Below are 15,098 nucleotides of genomic sequence, written 5' to 3'. Positions count from 1 at the left end.
TTATGTTTGTATTTCCAGCTCAAAACTTTTTTACCGGAATCCTCTGGTTTTATCTTCCCTGTATAAGGTTAAGTCCGTTTGGTATTGCATGAGTGTTTGGCATGGACACTTGCATTTAGAGATTCAAAGCATTGACTGAAGTCGATGTTGAAAGTATGACGAACGTTGCCCTTTATATTTGAAGAGCAGGGTTCATTCAAAAAAGGTCGTCCAATACAAAATTATCAACGTGTGAACAAAATATTTTGTTAACGGATGTTGAATCCTATGTACAGTGATGTAGGGATGGCCTTTGATGATCCGTAGATCAGGATGATTATGTTTACGCTGCCTTTGACCTGCTTTGACATTTTATTTATATCTTACATGAATGGAAGTCCTGTAAATTGGAGAATAATTGGCAGTAAAATCGCCAAGTTTTCCTTACAGACCATTTATAAATGCGATGTAAAATATGTGACAATTGAGTTTCAAGTCTTTTAAATTTTTATTGATAACACCTGAACACATGAAAATTTAAACACCCAGTCTCTAGGGTTGTAAGTAAAGTAAGACAAATGATTAGTTTTAGCTCTTTTAACTGTTTGCATGGCGATGATGGTGGGAAATGCACTGCTGGGCAGTGGCTTTATATTCTAGTCAAATATTTTTTTTCACAGATATCATCTCTGATTATTTAAGTTCAAATTTTGATAAAATTGGTAGAATGTCGGAATAAAACATGCTATAGATTGCACATTGTACAGCTGTTTCACAAACCATGCTAGGAAGATATATGATATTAATAAACCTTTCGGTCGAGTTAAGCATACAAGGTACATGTATGTAGTACAGAATATCAGTTCAAGTTAAAACTCTTAAAAGTACTAGTCATAAAAACGTTGAAAATATGCTGCACAGCCCTATATTTTGATATTTGAAAACAAAATAGTAGTGCATATATTAATTAACTACACATTCTACATGATATTTTTTTTTTTCATAACTCCCTGGGATAGTCCCAGAAACTTTAATAATTATGTAAAGATCAGTAAAATCATACTTAAAACAAAAGCAAATACAGACAAAGATGATATCATGCAGATTTTATATCTATAAAATAAAATATTATACCTACCTGCCTACCCATGACAAAAAATGTACCGAGCCAAGTTATTTTTTTTGGGAAAAAAATAAAATATTTTATCTACCTACCTACCCTGTTTCAAAAAATAGGGTCGGAAAAGGGCAAACAAACAATATTTTAATTTCTACTTAGGCCTTATATGTCACCGTTATGTAACTGATATTTGATATTGTACTTCCATAAAGAAATGGAGAACCATCTAGGTCGCTTAATTAACATTTAATATATGTTGTTGCTCCAAATCACAAGTCTAGGGTTTGTGTAGGTAATTATGCGCATGCATATAGTTTTCTTGACTTCAAGGGGTATCAGATTGAATGGTTGCTCTGGACTCCCCACTCCATTGATTAATTTGAAACTCATGGGATCCTTTCTATGTCTGTCTGCTATTGAGGGTTATTGTTGTTGCATAATTTTAAATCGTATGCATCATTAAATTAAAATAAATGTGGTCCACATTGTAAAGGTGTAATTACAACACCCCTTGAGTCGAAATAGAGTCTTCCATATTATCATTTCGAGTTGTCTCCCTTCCGAAAGTAACTTCCGTCAATTCTGAATCAAAACACGATACATGTCGAGAAAAATTAACTCGTTCTGTCGATAGACATCGTCTTATATTAAAAACGATCGCAATTTAAACAGAGAAATGTGTACGGAAAGGAATCATGTCACTTACCCAAAGGAAATTAAATATTTTAAGAGTTACGAATGGGGTTCCTCGTAGATTTAACGTAGGAAAATAGGTGATAAGATACGAAGTGAAATACCTTCTCTCACTCTCAGTGACTGCTTAGGAAAGTAAACTTGGGATTGATAGTACAAAACTAAAACTCAATAAGTACATTGTTCATACACTTGTATCGAGGATTGGCTATTTTTAAAGTTGAGTAACTATTCAGATTACGTAAATAACATTTTACATGTGCAGTTGATTTAGTTTTGACAGTGTCAATGAAAACAATGGCAATCATATCCCTCAGACCAATCTGCTCTTAGATTAAAAGTTGCAATTGGAATTGTAACAAGTAATGCAGTCAAATGATTTCTGTATCATCATATGGATACTAAATAATAAAGATCTTATAACTATGTTTCAAATATTTCATGTTGATTTTCTATTACATTCTAAAACACGCATGGCGGAATTCAGCCCTCAAATTGTATATAAATGTTGTATAACCATGATAACAGGTAAAATGACAAATCTATGAAGCTGGTTTGATGAATTACAAGAAGCTACTATTTTTAAGCTCCACAAACATGACAAAGTTATGTGGAAGGAAAAAAAGATATATACATATAGTAGAATAATACATGTACATGTATACAAATTTCAATAAAACTGAGTTTCCCTCATGAACACAGGTTCTCATATTATATTAGGAATGTCAATGAAATTTTACACAATACATGTAGGTACACGAAGCAGATGGAAAGGTGCATGAAGAGATTATTATATAGGTATTTAGTTCAGAGAGAGGGTTTGGGCTTCAGAGGTTATTAATTAGAAAGCCAATCAGGTATATCTTCATATCCCAAACATGTATGCTCTAAAAGATATGCACCCTAAAGGTCACAGTAAGACCAAAGATAACATGAAATGACCTGTACATGTACTATATTTTTTTACATTTAGTGTTTGGTGAACAAAAGGGCTTAAATATGCCTTAAAATGCAATTAAAAATTGCTGAGAATGTAGTTTTATATTTTAAGGGTACATTTCACAGTCAGCAAGCTCTTGAATATGGCACTAAAATGGTTGGAGGTGTGTCACCAGGAAAAGGAGGACAGAAACATCTTGGACTTCCTGTGTTCAACTCCGTTCAAGAGGTAGGTTTGCATGTGCTTTTCATGTTTAGTTATTTATAATAATGTCAGCTGAAATGTAAAACTATAGAGGCCAAGCAGAACACCAAGTGTGTTGCCTGATTTTACAAACAGAAAGTTTTTCTTCTACAAATTACAGGTAAATCAATGGTGTAACTTTTTTCATATATTTGTAACCAATCAAACTATGAAAATTATCATTATACTATAACATGTTGTATTTATATTTGGGGTTTCATACCTATCAGCAATATTTAGGTTGATTAAACAGCTTCCTGTGTCATAATGTTAAACAATTCTACAAAAGAATTAAAAAAATGGCATTCAAACTAATAAGTTGAAAATAAATACCATGGCTGAAAAAGAAAAAAAAGACCAACAGACAAACAGGGTTACACAAAACACAACATAGAAAGACTGAGCAACACAAACCCCATCCACCATGTTGCTCATGTTAGTACAAACCCAGCAATAAGTCTTTTTCAGTAGGTCACATTCAGTAAAAGGGGACGGGATTATAGTTACATCATTAGGAACATACTGGCTATCATCTAAAATGATCTATAAAAGATGTGGTATGATTGTCAACTTACAAACAGAGACTTAAGGATGTAAACATCAATATAGGTTTCCATATATTGTCAACAATGAGCAGACCCATACCATACATAGTAAGCTATATAGGGCCCCACATGAAATAATGTAATGTCAGTATTGATTATTGTCTATGCAAACTTTGTAATTCAGGTTCAGTATATGTTTTAGTATTTTAATCAATTTTCAGAGATTGAATCTTTTCCCTGAACATGATTTGGCGTCTAAATTATAATGCCACTTTAACTGGATATAATATAAACTGATTATAAATTAGAATAACAACTTAGAAATTTGAGGCATCCATACCTGGATTTCCTTAATTAGAAATTATCTTAGCTAAATGATAAATCTCCTTGTTTGATTTAAGATAGAAAAACCAAATTATAATGTAGTTTTAGGGTCTCCTAGGTTTCTGCAAGTTTACTCACATGAATATTTATTTTATACTTCTTTCTTTTTTCCGTATTGAATTTGTATAAGTGAAAAACAAGCAGTGACTTTTATTGGTCTACTCTTGTCATCATTAACAGGCTGTTTTTGTTTTTCTTGATTTCTAGAAGCTATATAAATGACAAAGAACAACTGACCCTTAAACTGTAATGATTCAATAAATAAACATTAATGATCTTTAGTTGGTAGAATAAAAAAATAATGAAGATAGGACATTTGGTTTAAAAAAAAAATACCAGTAATAACTAGAAATAATGTGTTTGACAAAAATGCAATTGATTGTTCTGCTTCTTAACTGTGATTAACTTTGACAAGATATTATTGATAAATGTATTTAGAACTGTTAAGGAAACTTTTGTTTGTTTTTGTGTATTGATCACAATGAAGACAATGTTTTGCAATGAAAAATATGCATTGTCTCCTTTAGCCATTAAAAAAAAAAACAATTAGCTTTTTCCAAATAAATTATTATTAGACTACCTACACAGAAAAAAGTATGAAACTGTTTTAATTCAATATATAAAAAAACTGTAAATAAAGATAACCATTAGTGATGAATTCACATCTTAAAATCCCTATAACATATGTATAATTTGAAATATGTTAGGTTTAAAGTGCTTAGATAGTTCACTTCCAGTTTTTTATTGCGGTCGTATATTGGTATCACGTCGTCGTTGTCAGAGTCGTCCAAAGACGGATGGTTTTTGGATAATAACTTTTAGTACAAGTAAACAGAAATCAATAAAATTTTAACACAATGTTTATAACTACAAAAGGAAGCTTAGGATTGATTTTGGAGGTTATGGTCCCTAAGGTTTAGGAATTGGGGGCCCAAAGGGGCTCAAAACTAGCATTTATCTAGTGTCAAGCAATAAGTTGTGTATAAGTATTTCAATTGTTCTGAAATTGTACCACAATGTTTAATACCATAAGAAGAAGTTTGGGATATATTTTAAGGGTTATGGGGAAAACAGTCTAGGAATAAAGGGCCAAAAAGGGGCCAAAAACAAGCATTTTTGTAGTTTCAAGTCAATAAATGGGAGTTATCTTTTTTGGACCAGAATGGTTGTTGAATCACCTAAAACCAATGCTTTATGAAATTTTCTTTGAAAATTGGAGTTATCTTTATTTGTCCAGAATAGTAGTTGAATCAACTTAAATCAATGCTATATACAATATACAATGCAATATTCACTTTACTACCAGCTGATAAATTAAAGCACTCTTTACCATTCAGTGATTACAAGCACTTTGATTACCATTCTAGGGTTATGCCCCTTTACAAGTGATAAAATTGAAGATTTTTTTAGTTTCTGTTCTCTTAACTTAAGTTTGTCTCAACTAAATTTAATGAAATGTGTATATAATGCTTATTAACTCTAAACTCAGTTTAATTTCAATTTTTGGCAGCTTCACTTTTACACTTCTTGAGTTATGTCCCTTTATAACGTTATATGCTAGCAGGGGCATTATCTGTTGTCCCTTTGGATACATTCCCCATTTATTTTTTTAGAAATTTAACTACCCAGTATTAATTATTATTAATTTGAACCATGACTGTATGACATTTTATATTTTAATATTTTACGATGTATTTAAATGAGTAGTTATTGCTGCAACCTCAATTAGAAATTTGAATTGATACCTTTTTTTGAATAAGGGAAAGAGGGAGGTGAAAAAAAAATTGGGGGTGGGGGTTCAATTTTTTTTTTTATCATTTCAGATTTCAGAATTTAAAAAGAAAATTTCTTCAAATATTTATTTTTTGAGAGGATTAATATTCACCAGCATAGTGAATTGCTCAATAGCAAAAAAAAGATAATTTTATGTTCATTCGACCACATTCATTCTGTGTTAGAAACCTATGTTGTGTCAACTATTTAATCGCAATCTAAATTCAGAGCTGTACCCAGCTTGAATGTTGTGTCCATACTTGCCCAAAACTGTTCAGGGTTGGACCTCTGCGGTCATATAAAGCTGCACCAGGAGCATCTGGTTTACAATTTTTTGTAATTTTTATGCTCCACCTACGATAGTAGAGGGGCATTATGTTTTCTGGTCTGTGCGTCCGTTCGTTCGTCAGTCCGTCCGTCCGTCCGTCTGTCCCGCTTCAGGTTAAAGTTTTTGGTCGAGGTAGTTTTTGATGAAGTTGAAGTCCAATCAACTTCAAACTTGGTACACATGTTCCCTATGATATGATCTTTCTAATTTTAATGCCAAATTAGAGATTTTACCCTTATTTCACGGTCCACTGAACATAGAAAATAATAGTGCGAGTGGGGCATTCGTGTACTGAGGACACATTCTTGTTTTAAATCTTTTACAAAAATCTTCTCCTCTAAAGCTACTAAGACAACTTTAACCAAATTTGTCCACAATCATCATTAGGGTATTTAGTTTAAAAAATATGTCTGATGACCCTGCCCGTGAACCAAGATAGCCGCCATGACTAAACATAGTACATAGGGTAAAATGCAGTTTTTGGTTCATCTCTGAAACCAAAGCATTTAGAGAAAGTCTGCTGTGGATAAAATTGTTCATTAGTTCAAGATCTATCGGCCCTGAAATTTTCAGACCAATCCAGCAACTTGTTGTTGGGCTGCTGCCCATGAATAGGTAATTTTATGAAAATTTTGCAGCTTTTGGTTATAATCTTGAATATTATAATAGAATATAGATAGAGATAAACTGTAAATAGCAATAACGTACAGCAAAGTAAGAGCTACAAATAAGTCCACTTTCCTCCATAATGACGCCTTTTGACGCCTGTATAGTACCTCAGTTAAAACGCTTTGACTACAAAATGTCTGCATCAGACTTAAAAAAATTTGTAGCCAATACGAAAAGGACATTCATAAGAATATCTGACTTGAATTTCATTGATGAAATATTTGATTTCACAATGCATTTATACTTTAAACCTGATGATTTTTTTTTATTGAAAAAATCCTATGCTAAACAAGTATGTGAGAAAAAAATCCATGGAGGAAAGGGTTAAGGAGTTATAGTCCTTTAAAGACAATTTTTAACAATGTTCATAAATTTTGTAAATTTTCATACAACTGCAAAATTGTTTCCAGATAATTACCTTTGAATAAGTGAAAAGAAATCAATAAAAACACAATGTGTATAACCACGAAAGGAAGCTTGGGATTGATTTTGGGGGTTATGGTCCCAAATATTTAGGAATTAGGAGTGGAAAGGGCCAAAACAGCATTTATCTAGTTTCAGGACAAAAAGTTGTGCATTAGTATTTCAATTGTTTTGAAATTGTACCACAATGTTTAATACCATAAGTAATAGGTTGGGATTTATTTTAAGGGGTTATTGGGCAAACAGTCTAGGAATGAAGGACCAAAAAGGGGCCAAAAACAAGCATTTTTGTAGTTTCAAGACAATAACTTGTGTGTAACTGTATGGATCTCTCTTGACATTGTACCACAAGTTTCGATATAACACAGGGAAGGCTGGGATTCAGTTTGGGGTTAATTTTCCCGAATATGTAGGAAATAAGGCCAAAAAGAAGCATTTTTCTAGTTTACAGACAATAACTTGTGTTATAGTGTATGGATCTCTATAAATTTTTACAAGAAGGTTCAATACCACCAAAGGAAGGTTGGGATTGATTTTGGGGATTATGGTCCCAATAGATAAGGATTTAGGGGCCAAAAAGGGAGCGCAACGCAACGTAAGCATTTTTGTAGTTTTCAAACAATAACTTATGTTTAAGTGTATGAATCTCTCTGAAATTAAACCACAAGTTTCCATACCATGAAGGGATGGTTAGTATTGACTTTGGGGGGTTATGGCTCAAAATGTTTCGGAATTAGGGGCCAAAAAGGGGAAAAACTAGGTATTTCTGGTCAATGGACAATTAATACAATTTAAAAGTAGTGTAAGGGACGTAGTTCTAAAACATTTAACATACAATGTTGGGTATGTTTAGATTTACCTCCCTTACACTACTTGTATCTTATGTATAAAGAAATGTCAGATTTTGGACTAATTGCAAAAAAAAGGGGGGTGGTAGTTGTTTTCAATTTCTATTTTTCAAATTTCTCAAAATCCAAATTTATAAAAAATTAAAAGAAGAAATCTTTAATTGCACATATTGCGCAATAAATTTGTAAGCGCTTGACACTTGTTTTGTGTAAGAAACTCATATTATGTCAAAAATTTGATCACAATCCAAATTCAGAGCTGTATCTAGCTTGAATCTTGTGTCCATACTTGCGCCAACTGATCACGGTTCGACTTATGCAGTCATTTAAAGCTCAGCCCTGCGGAGCACCTGGTTTAATTTCTAAACTAGAACAATATTCAGTCTGTAAAAAAAAACACCAAGTTACTAAATCATTTAGCAAGTGACCAGCAATATTAATGGTCTTAGAAAAATAATCAATTTTCACAATAACAAAACATTTCTAGAAGCAGTAATATTGAATTTGATATTAATTTGATTATTTATATTCAGTAATTTCTGAATTAAAAAAGATGACCAACTTTTTTTTGTCATCCTCATTTCACCCCTTTAATTTCCAGGAGCTGAGTATCATTGAATTGATATATAAGTCTTAATATTTATATTTAAGAATTGAATGCTTCTTTTTGTAACTTCATTGGGGTGTAAAAGCGTTGACAAAAGTACATTTTGTATGAAGCTTGGAAGGTTCAATACTTATAATTACATTTTTTCAGCTGAGATGATGAAAACACGATTTTTATCAAGTTTTTATTTAATTATACCCCCGCTTTAAAAAAGGGGGGGTATACTGTTTTACCTCTGTCTGTCAGTCCTTATACCCCCGCTTTAAAAAAGGGGGGGTATACTGTTTTACCTCTGTCTGTCAGTCCGTCCGTCCGTCCATCAGTCCGTCCGTCAGTCCGTCCGTCAGTCAGTCAGTCCGTCCCATGAAACTTTCGTCACATTTTTCTCAGGAACTACACATCCACCCTTTCTGTAATTTGGTATCATAATATATGTCAGCCATACCGTGTGATGCGTTTTCAGATTCATCACTTGACAACTTCCTGTTTACCGAACACTTGTCTGATTTTACACATGATAGCCAAGTTGAAAATTTTCGTCACATTTTTCTCAGGAACTACAATATAAGGATTTCTGAAATTTGGTTACAGGATTTATATAAGTCAGCTATACCGTGTGATGCGTTTTCAGATTCATCACTCGACAACTTCCTGTTTACCGAACACTTGTATGATTTTACACATGATAACCAAGTTGAAAATTTTCGTCACATTTTTCTCAGGAACTACAATACAAGGATTTCTGAAATTTGGTTTCAGGATTTATATAAGTCAGCTTTACCGTGTGATGCGTTTTCAGATTCATCACTCGACAACTTCCTGTTTACCGAACACTTGCATATTTTTACACTATTAATATTATCCACTTGCGGCGGGGGTATCATCAGTGAGCAGTAGCTCGCAGTTTCACTTGTTTACCTGTGCACTTTATAGTGGGACCTTGCATTGTGTCATCATGAATGATAAATTTTATTCTGTAATGCAATTGATTAAGGATTAACGCGAGATTGCCAGTTAGCCAATCAGAATAACGTATTATAATGAAACATACATCTAATGTAATTATTCATTAATACTTTTTTCAATTTAAAAAAAAGGTTGATCATCTTTGTCATCCTCGTTTTGACCTTTATATTATAATTGATTTTATTATTTATTGTCTGAGATGTAACATTAATCATCACCTGGGCCTTAAAGATTGCTATCGTAAAATAGAAGTATAATTAGTTTTAGTTCTTTAAAAGAGTAAAAGTCTCATATTCCAATGTACTTTAAGAATTGGGTACGTTTCAAGTGCGGTGTATGTTTTAAACATTTTCTTTGTCAGATACATGTAATTTGACATGTGTATAGGTCAGTTTTTGTTGTTTTCTAGATACACAACAGTTTATATCCCTACATCAGTGTTTTCTATTTAGATGTACATTTTGTTGTAATATATATGTGTATTTCAGGCAAGAGATCAGACCAATGCTGATGCCACTGCCATCTACGTCCCTCCACCATTTGCTGCCGCAGCAATCATTGAAGCAATTGAAGCAGAAGTGCCATTAATTGTTTGTATAACTGAGGGTATCCCACAGCAGGACATGGTTAAAGTCAAACATAAACTCATCCGTCAATCAAAATCCAGATTAGTAGGTCCTAACTGTCCCGGTATTATCAAGGTATGTTGATCCATACAAGACCATTTTAATGTCGAACATAAGCTTAAAATCCAGATTAGTAGGTCTAACTTTCCTGGTATTATAAAGGTATGTAGGTACAAAACATGGTTAAATTCAAACATAAAGTCATTCGTCAATCAAAATCTAGATTAGTAGGTCCTAATTGTCCTGGTATTATCAAGGTTTGTATAACTGAGGGAATCCCACAGCAGGACATGGTTAAAGTTAAACATAAACTCATTCGTCAATTAAAATCCAGATTAGTAGGTCCTAACTGTCCCGGTATTATCAAGGTATGTATGTGAAACATAAACTCATCCGTCAATCAAAATGCAGATTAGTAGGTCCCAGCTGTCAGGACTGGTATTATAAAGGTATGCATGTTAAAAACATGATTAAAGTCAAACATAAACTCATCCGTCAATTAAAATCCAGATTAGTAGGTTCTAACTGTCCTGGTATTATTAAGGTATGTTGATCTGTACTAAATCCCGAAAATAATTTGTTCCAAATTTTCCCAGTTTATATATTTACAATACAAGTTTGCAAGTTGGAAGGTTTGAGCTGTTTGGAAAATTGCAAAAGCAACCTTGCTTCAAGAGTTAATTTTAAGTATGCTAACTATCATTTCAAAGGCAGGCTATCGGTCTGACTATTTTAAAATAGACTAAACCTTTATTTATACTGCAACTAGTTGTGTTTATTTCCAAAATATAGTAACACAGCTATATTTTGTGCAATGTCAATTTCATCATGAGGTCAATGTCATAAGAATATAAACTTTTTTGTATTCGGCACAAAACTGGGGAAGGGCTCATTAAAACCTCACCCTTTCCCAGTTTCTCAGCCTCATACAAAAAAGTTTATATTTTTCTGGCATTGACCTAATTATGTATATTTATGTCCACATTATCTTACTGGTAATATTTTAATTATCTAATTAAACGAAAAGCCTTATTGGGCTCAAATCTATGTTGGAAATATATACCTCTTGAAACATGTCTGCCTATTTGTATTTCAGCCTGGTGAATGTAAGATTGGTATCATGCCAGGACATATACATAAAAGAGGGAAAATAGGTGGGTACATTGAAGACCTATTGGTGACCTTCTGCTGTTGTCTGTTCTAAAGTCAGGTTGTTGTCTCTTTGACACATTCTCCATTTCCATTTTCAATTTTATATTATAAAGAAAATAGGACCAGAGGCGTATTTACCCCCCCCCCCCCCCCCCCTTTATCAGAAAAATTTGTATGGATTACATAGGGAATCACTGAAGAGTGACAGAATCTGGCCCCCCTTTGGCAGTCAGTGGGCCTCCTCTTATGAAAATTCACTGAGGACTCAAATATCACAATATGATTTACAGGTTTACATCATTTTTTGGTAATAGGCATATGACCCATTCATCATTCTAACTAACAGCAAATAATTATGGAGGGAATTCTATATATGAACATGCATACCTTGACTGTATCACTTTATCAGACCTCAAATACATTTGTATTTAATTAAGTTTTGATGTCTTATTTATAAATGATTGAACTTAACAACAAAATTATTTTCATTTACCTGTGTACAAAAATGGTGTATTATATGATGCAAAAAAAAATGAAGTTGATGTTTTTTTTCTGAAATTGTTTAGTATTTCACAGCAGTATTATACTTTTACTTTAATTATTCATCCGTTATATTTATTAATAAAATTGAGAATGGAAATAAAATTGAAAACTTTGTATTTACATTGTATCATAGATCAAACTTATTCATTCAGTGTATGTTCATTTGTGTTTCTACGTTTTTCGATTGAGTTAAGCCATTCCAATTGATATTTTATAGTGCGTCTTTCTATGACCAAAATGATATACAAAAAAACTCACATATATATATGACAACATGTAAAACAATCAAGAGGAAAAAAAACATATCAAGGTCAGTTCAGTGATGCTCAAGGTCAAAATATTTGAAAATCCAAAACCTGGTAAAAATATTGAAGAGCTGATATACTAAAGAGGACCAATAGTAAAACCAAACCTTATAACCAGTTTATAACATAAATAATATTTGTTTATTTTAAGGCATTGTTTCAAGGTCTGGTACCTTAACATATGAAGCAGTACACCAGACAACAATGGCTGGACTAGGACAGTCACTCTGTGTTGGTATTGGTGGAGATCCATTTAATGGAACAAATTTCATTGATTGCTTAGAAGTTTTCTTGTCAGATCCACAAACAGAAGGTACATACATTATTTACAGCCTTATCAAGTGCACAAATAATATCTTTTTAAATTAGAAAATTGTTACCAATGAAATAGTATACTATGGATTCATTTATTTTGGTAAGTACCCACTTTTGAGGGTAAGGAATTCACACTTTGTTGAACACAAAATCCACAAAAATTGGTATGACGCTTAAAAATAAAACATGGCATTGATATTCAAAAACAATAATAAATCATTTGTTTTCTATTATTGATTAAAAGCATGATTTGCAATACTTGGTTTTCTGATAATGTATGATATCCTATGGCTCCAGAATTTCCAAAGTTTAACTTAACAGTAATTATAGCTTTTGGAAAGATTGGAACTTGTTCTTAATCTTTCCTTAGGCACCGGCCTTCATAACAACACGACAGGTTAGCTACTATTCCTAAATGTATTCACACTGAAATATAGTTCTCATGTATGTGCACATAATACACATATAAACTGTGAGAAAATTGGTAATTTTTGGAGCAGTTCAAGAATGTATGTCATTTAGGTGTGTACATGTGCAGGCTTTATTTAAAAACATTTTGATTAGGTAATTGAGTATTGATACAATACTAGTATGATTGACAACTGTCATTATCACCAAACAACCAGGGACAATCAAATTGACCACATTACTTATCAACCTCAATCTTACATAATTATACAGATGCCTCAATATACATCTTAATAAACAAATATTTGACCTCATAATTGAATACACAAATGTAGATATTAGATGCTAGATTTATTAATTGCCTATTACTTTTGATCTACATTACTTAAAGTGAATCTGAAAATTATGTCTGAAAGATAAATGATTAATTAAGTACAGCTCTTTGTAAGAACCAGGCAGGGTGCCATATACATGTGATTTATGAGGGTTTCAGATTTGATCTATAAATGGCCTAGAAGAAGCAGTAACTGAATACTGCTCAAAAAATAAATATGAGTGGGAAAATACGAGTGGTTGCCATGGTAACGGAGACTCTATTTTTTGGTTGTGAAGCATAGTAAAATCTTCCAAAAATCAGCTAAATCAAGACAATTCAGAGCCTGAATAGGAATAGAATCAAGCACTTTTCATTAATTTTCATATGTAACATTGATACAACTTGGTTTTAGCATCATTTTAGTTCAGATTGTATGTAAACCAAATTTGTAAATTTTTTGAAAAATTTTGCCAAAAAATGCATATTTTCAACTTTTCTGAATTTGGGATTTTTGCAAAATTATCAAATTTTCTGTGGTGTTTTTCAGAAAAGAGCAACTGTGTATAGCATAGTTAGCACTTTAGTTATGAAGTTTGGATACTACTTTACCAAATTAAATAGAAAAAAGCTTGGGACTTTCTTTAGTTTTATCACCATAGCAACCGATTTTTTCCTTGGAAACGGAGTTATTATTTGCAGAATATTGCAGTTTTAGAGCTTTAATGTACTGAATTGTTCCATAACTGATAAAAAAAATTACATTTAAGCATAAGCTTACTCTAAATTACCATCGTTAATAGTTGCTGACTGCAATAGTTACCATGGAAATACATATTACCCATAGTAGCATCTATTTTAAAATGTATCAATAGAAATTTATGTAAAAAAATACATATATTATATATAGACGGTGTTTATATTCAAATTGGAATATGACTGCATGCTTTGCTTCACTCACAGTCTTGTCTGTATATAATATATAATGAAACATTGAGGTTAGAACCGAAGGTTAGGGAAAAAAAGGGGGGGTAGGTTTATTTAAAAAAAAACATACATGTAGATTCTTGAAAAGATAACATTTGGTCGGAGAGCCTAATTATGAATAGAATAATGATTATGAATAGAATCAATTTTATTTTCAGAAATTTCACATACATGTATAACATCGATATAACTTGGTTTTAGCTTCAGAGCTTAGTTAGTATTGCAGTTTAACCCCGACTTTAAAACATTCATTTTTTTCGAAATCATGAAGTATTGTGAAATTATCAAATTTTCTCGTGTGCTTTTCCGAAAAGTTGAAAATATGTAAATCATAGTTAGCATTGTAGTAACAAAGTTTGAATACTACCTGACCAAAATAAATAAAACATTGCGTGGGGCTCTCTTGAATTTTATCACCATGTTAACGTATTTTCCCCTTGGAAACAGAGTTATTATTTATTGAATTCTTCGGTATGGGGAATTCAATGTTCTCAATTGTTTCCAAACGTTTATGAAAAGACATGCATTGAAGCATATATAAGCTCTAAACTGCAATCGTTAAGTATTATTACAACAGTTGCCATGGTGACAAATATCACCCATAACAGTCAATCAAATGATATGTAATATAGTTTATGTAAAAAATTACATATAATTATGTTTATAATGTTCATTTTTCTAATGGGAATATAACTGCATGCTTTGCTTTGTTTCACTCTCAGTACTGTCATGACTGCACATGTCTTTGCTCATTGAAAAGACTTAACAAATTTAAATACATACACTGTTGCATTTTGGGGGAGGAGTGGAGGTTGGGTAGTTTTTGTTTGAATCTTTCATAGATCAGGATCATGCACAGCTACATGTAAGGTGTGCATTAACTACCTCAGATATACTGAAAAGTTCAAATGTACTCTTAACTGATCCTAGA

At 32.2% G+C, this 15,098-nt stretch overlaps 1 protein-coding gene across 1 annotated transcript in view; it reads left to right on the top strand.

The window, feature by feature from the left end:
* The window catches only part of LOC143073640 (succinate--CoA ligase [ADP/GDP-forming] subunit alpha, mitochondrial-like), a 31,583-nt gene that overhangs the window by 4,256 nt on the left and 12,229 nt on the right, over positions 1-15,098 (top strand). The window contains exons 3-6 of the mRNA XM_076249326.1: positions 2,844-2,960; positions 10,007-10,219; positions 11,241-11,298; positions 12,296-12,457. Coding sequence (XP_076105441.1) covers positions 2,844-2,960; positions 10,007-10,219; positions 11,241-11,298; positions 12,296-12,457 — 550 coding nt within the window. The remainder of the gene's footprint in view (positions 1-2,843; positions 2,961-10,006; positions 10,220-11,240; positions 11,299-12,295; positions 12,458-15,098) is intronic.

Source organism: Mytilus galloprovincialis, chromosome 4 (assembly GCF_965363235.1).
Source record: "Mytilus galloprovincialis chromosome 4, xbMytGall1.hap1.1, whole genome shotgun sequence".
Classification (NCBI taxonomy): domain Eukaryota; kingdom Metazoa; phylum Mollusca; class Bivalvia; order Mytilida; family Mytilidae; genus Mytilus; species Mytilus galloprovincialis.
The sequence above is the reverse complement of the archived record's forward strand: the minus strand, read 5'-3'. Positions and strand labels throughout refer to the sequence as shown.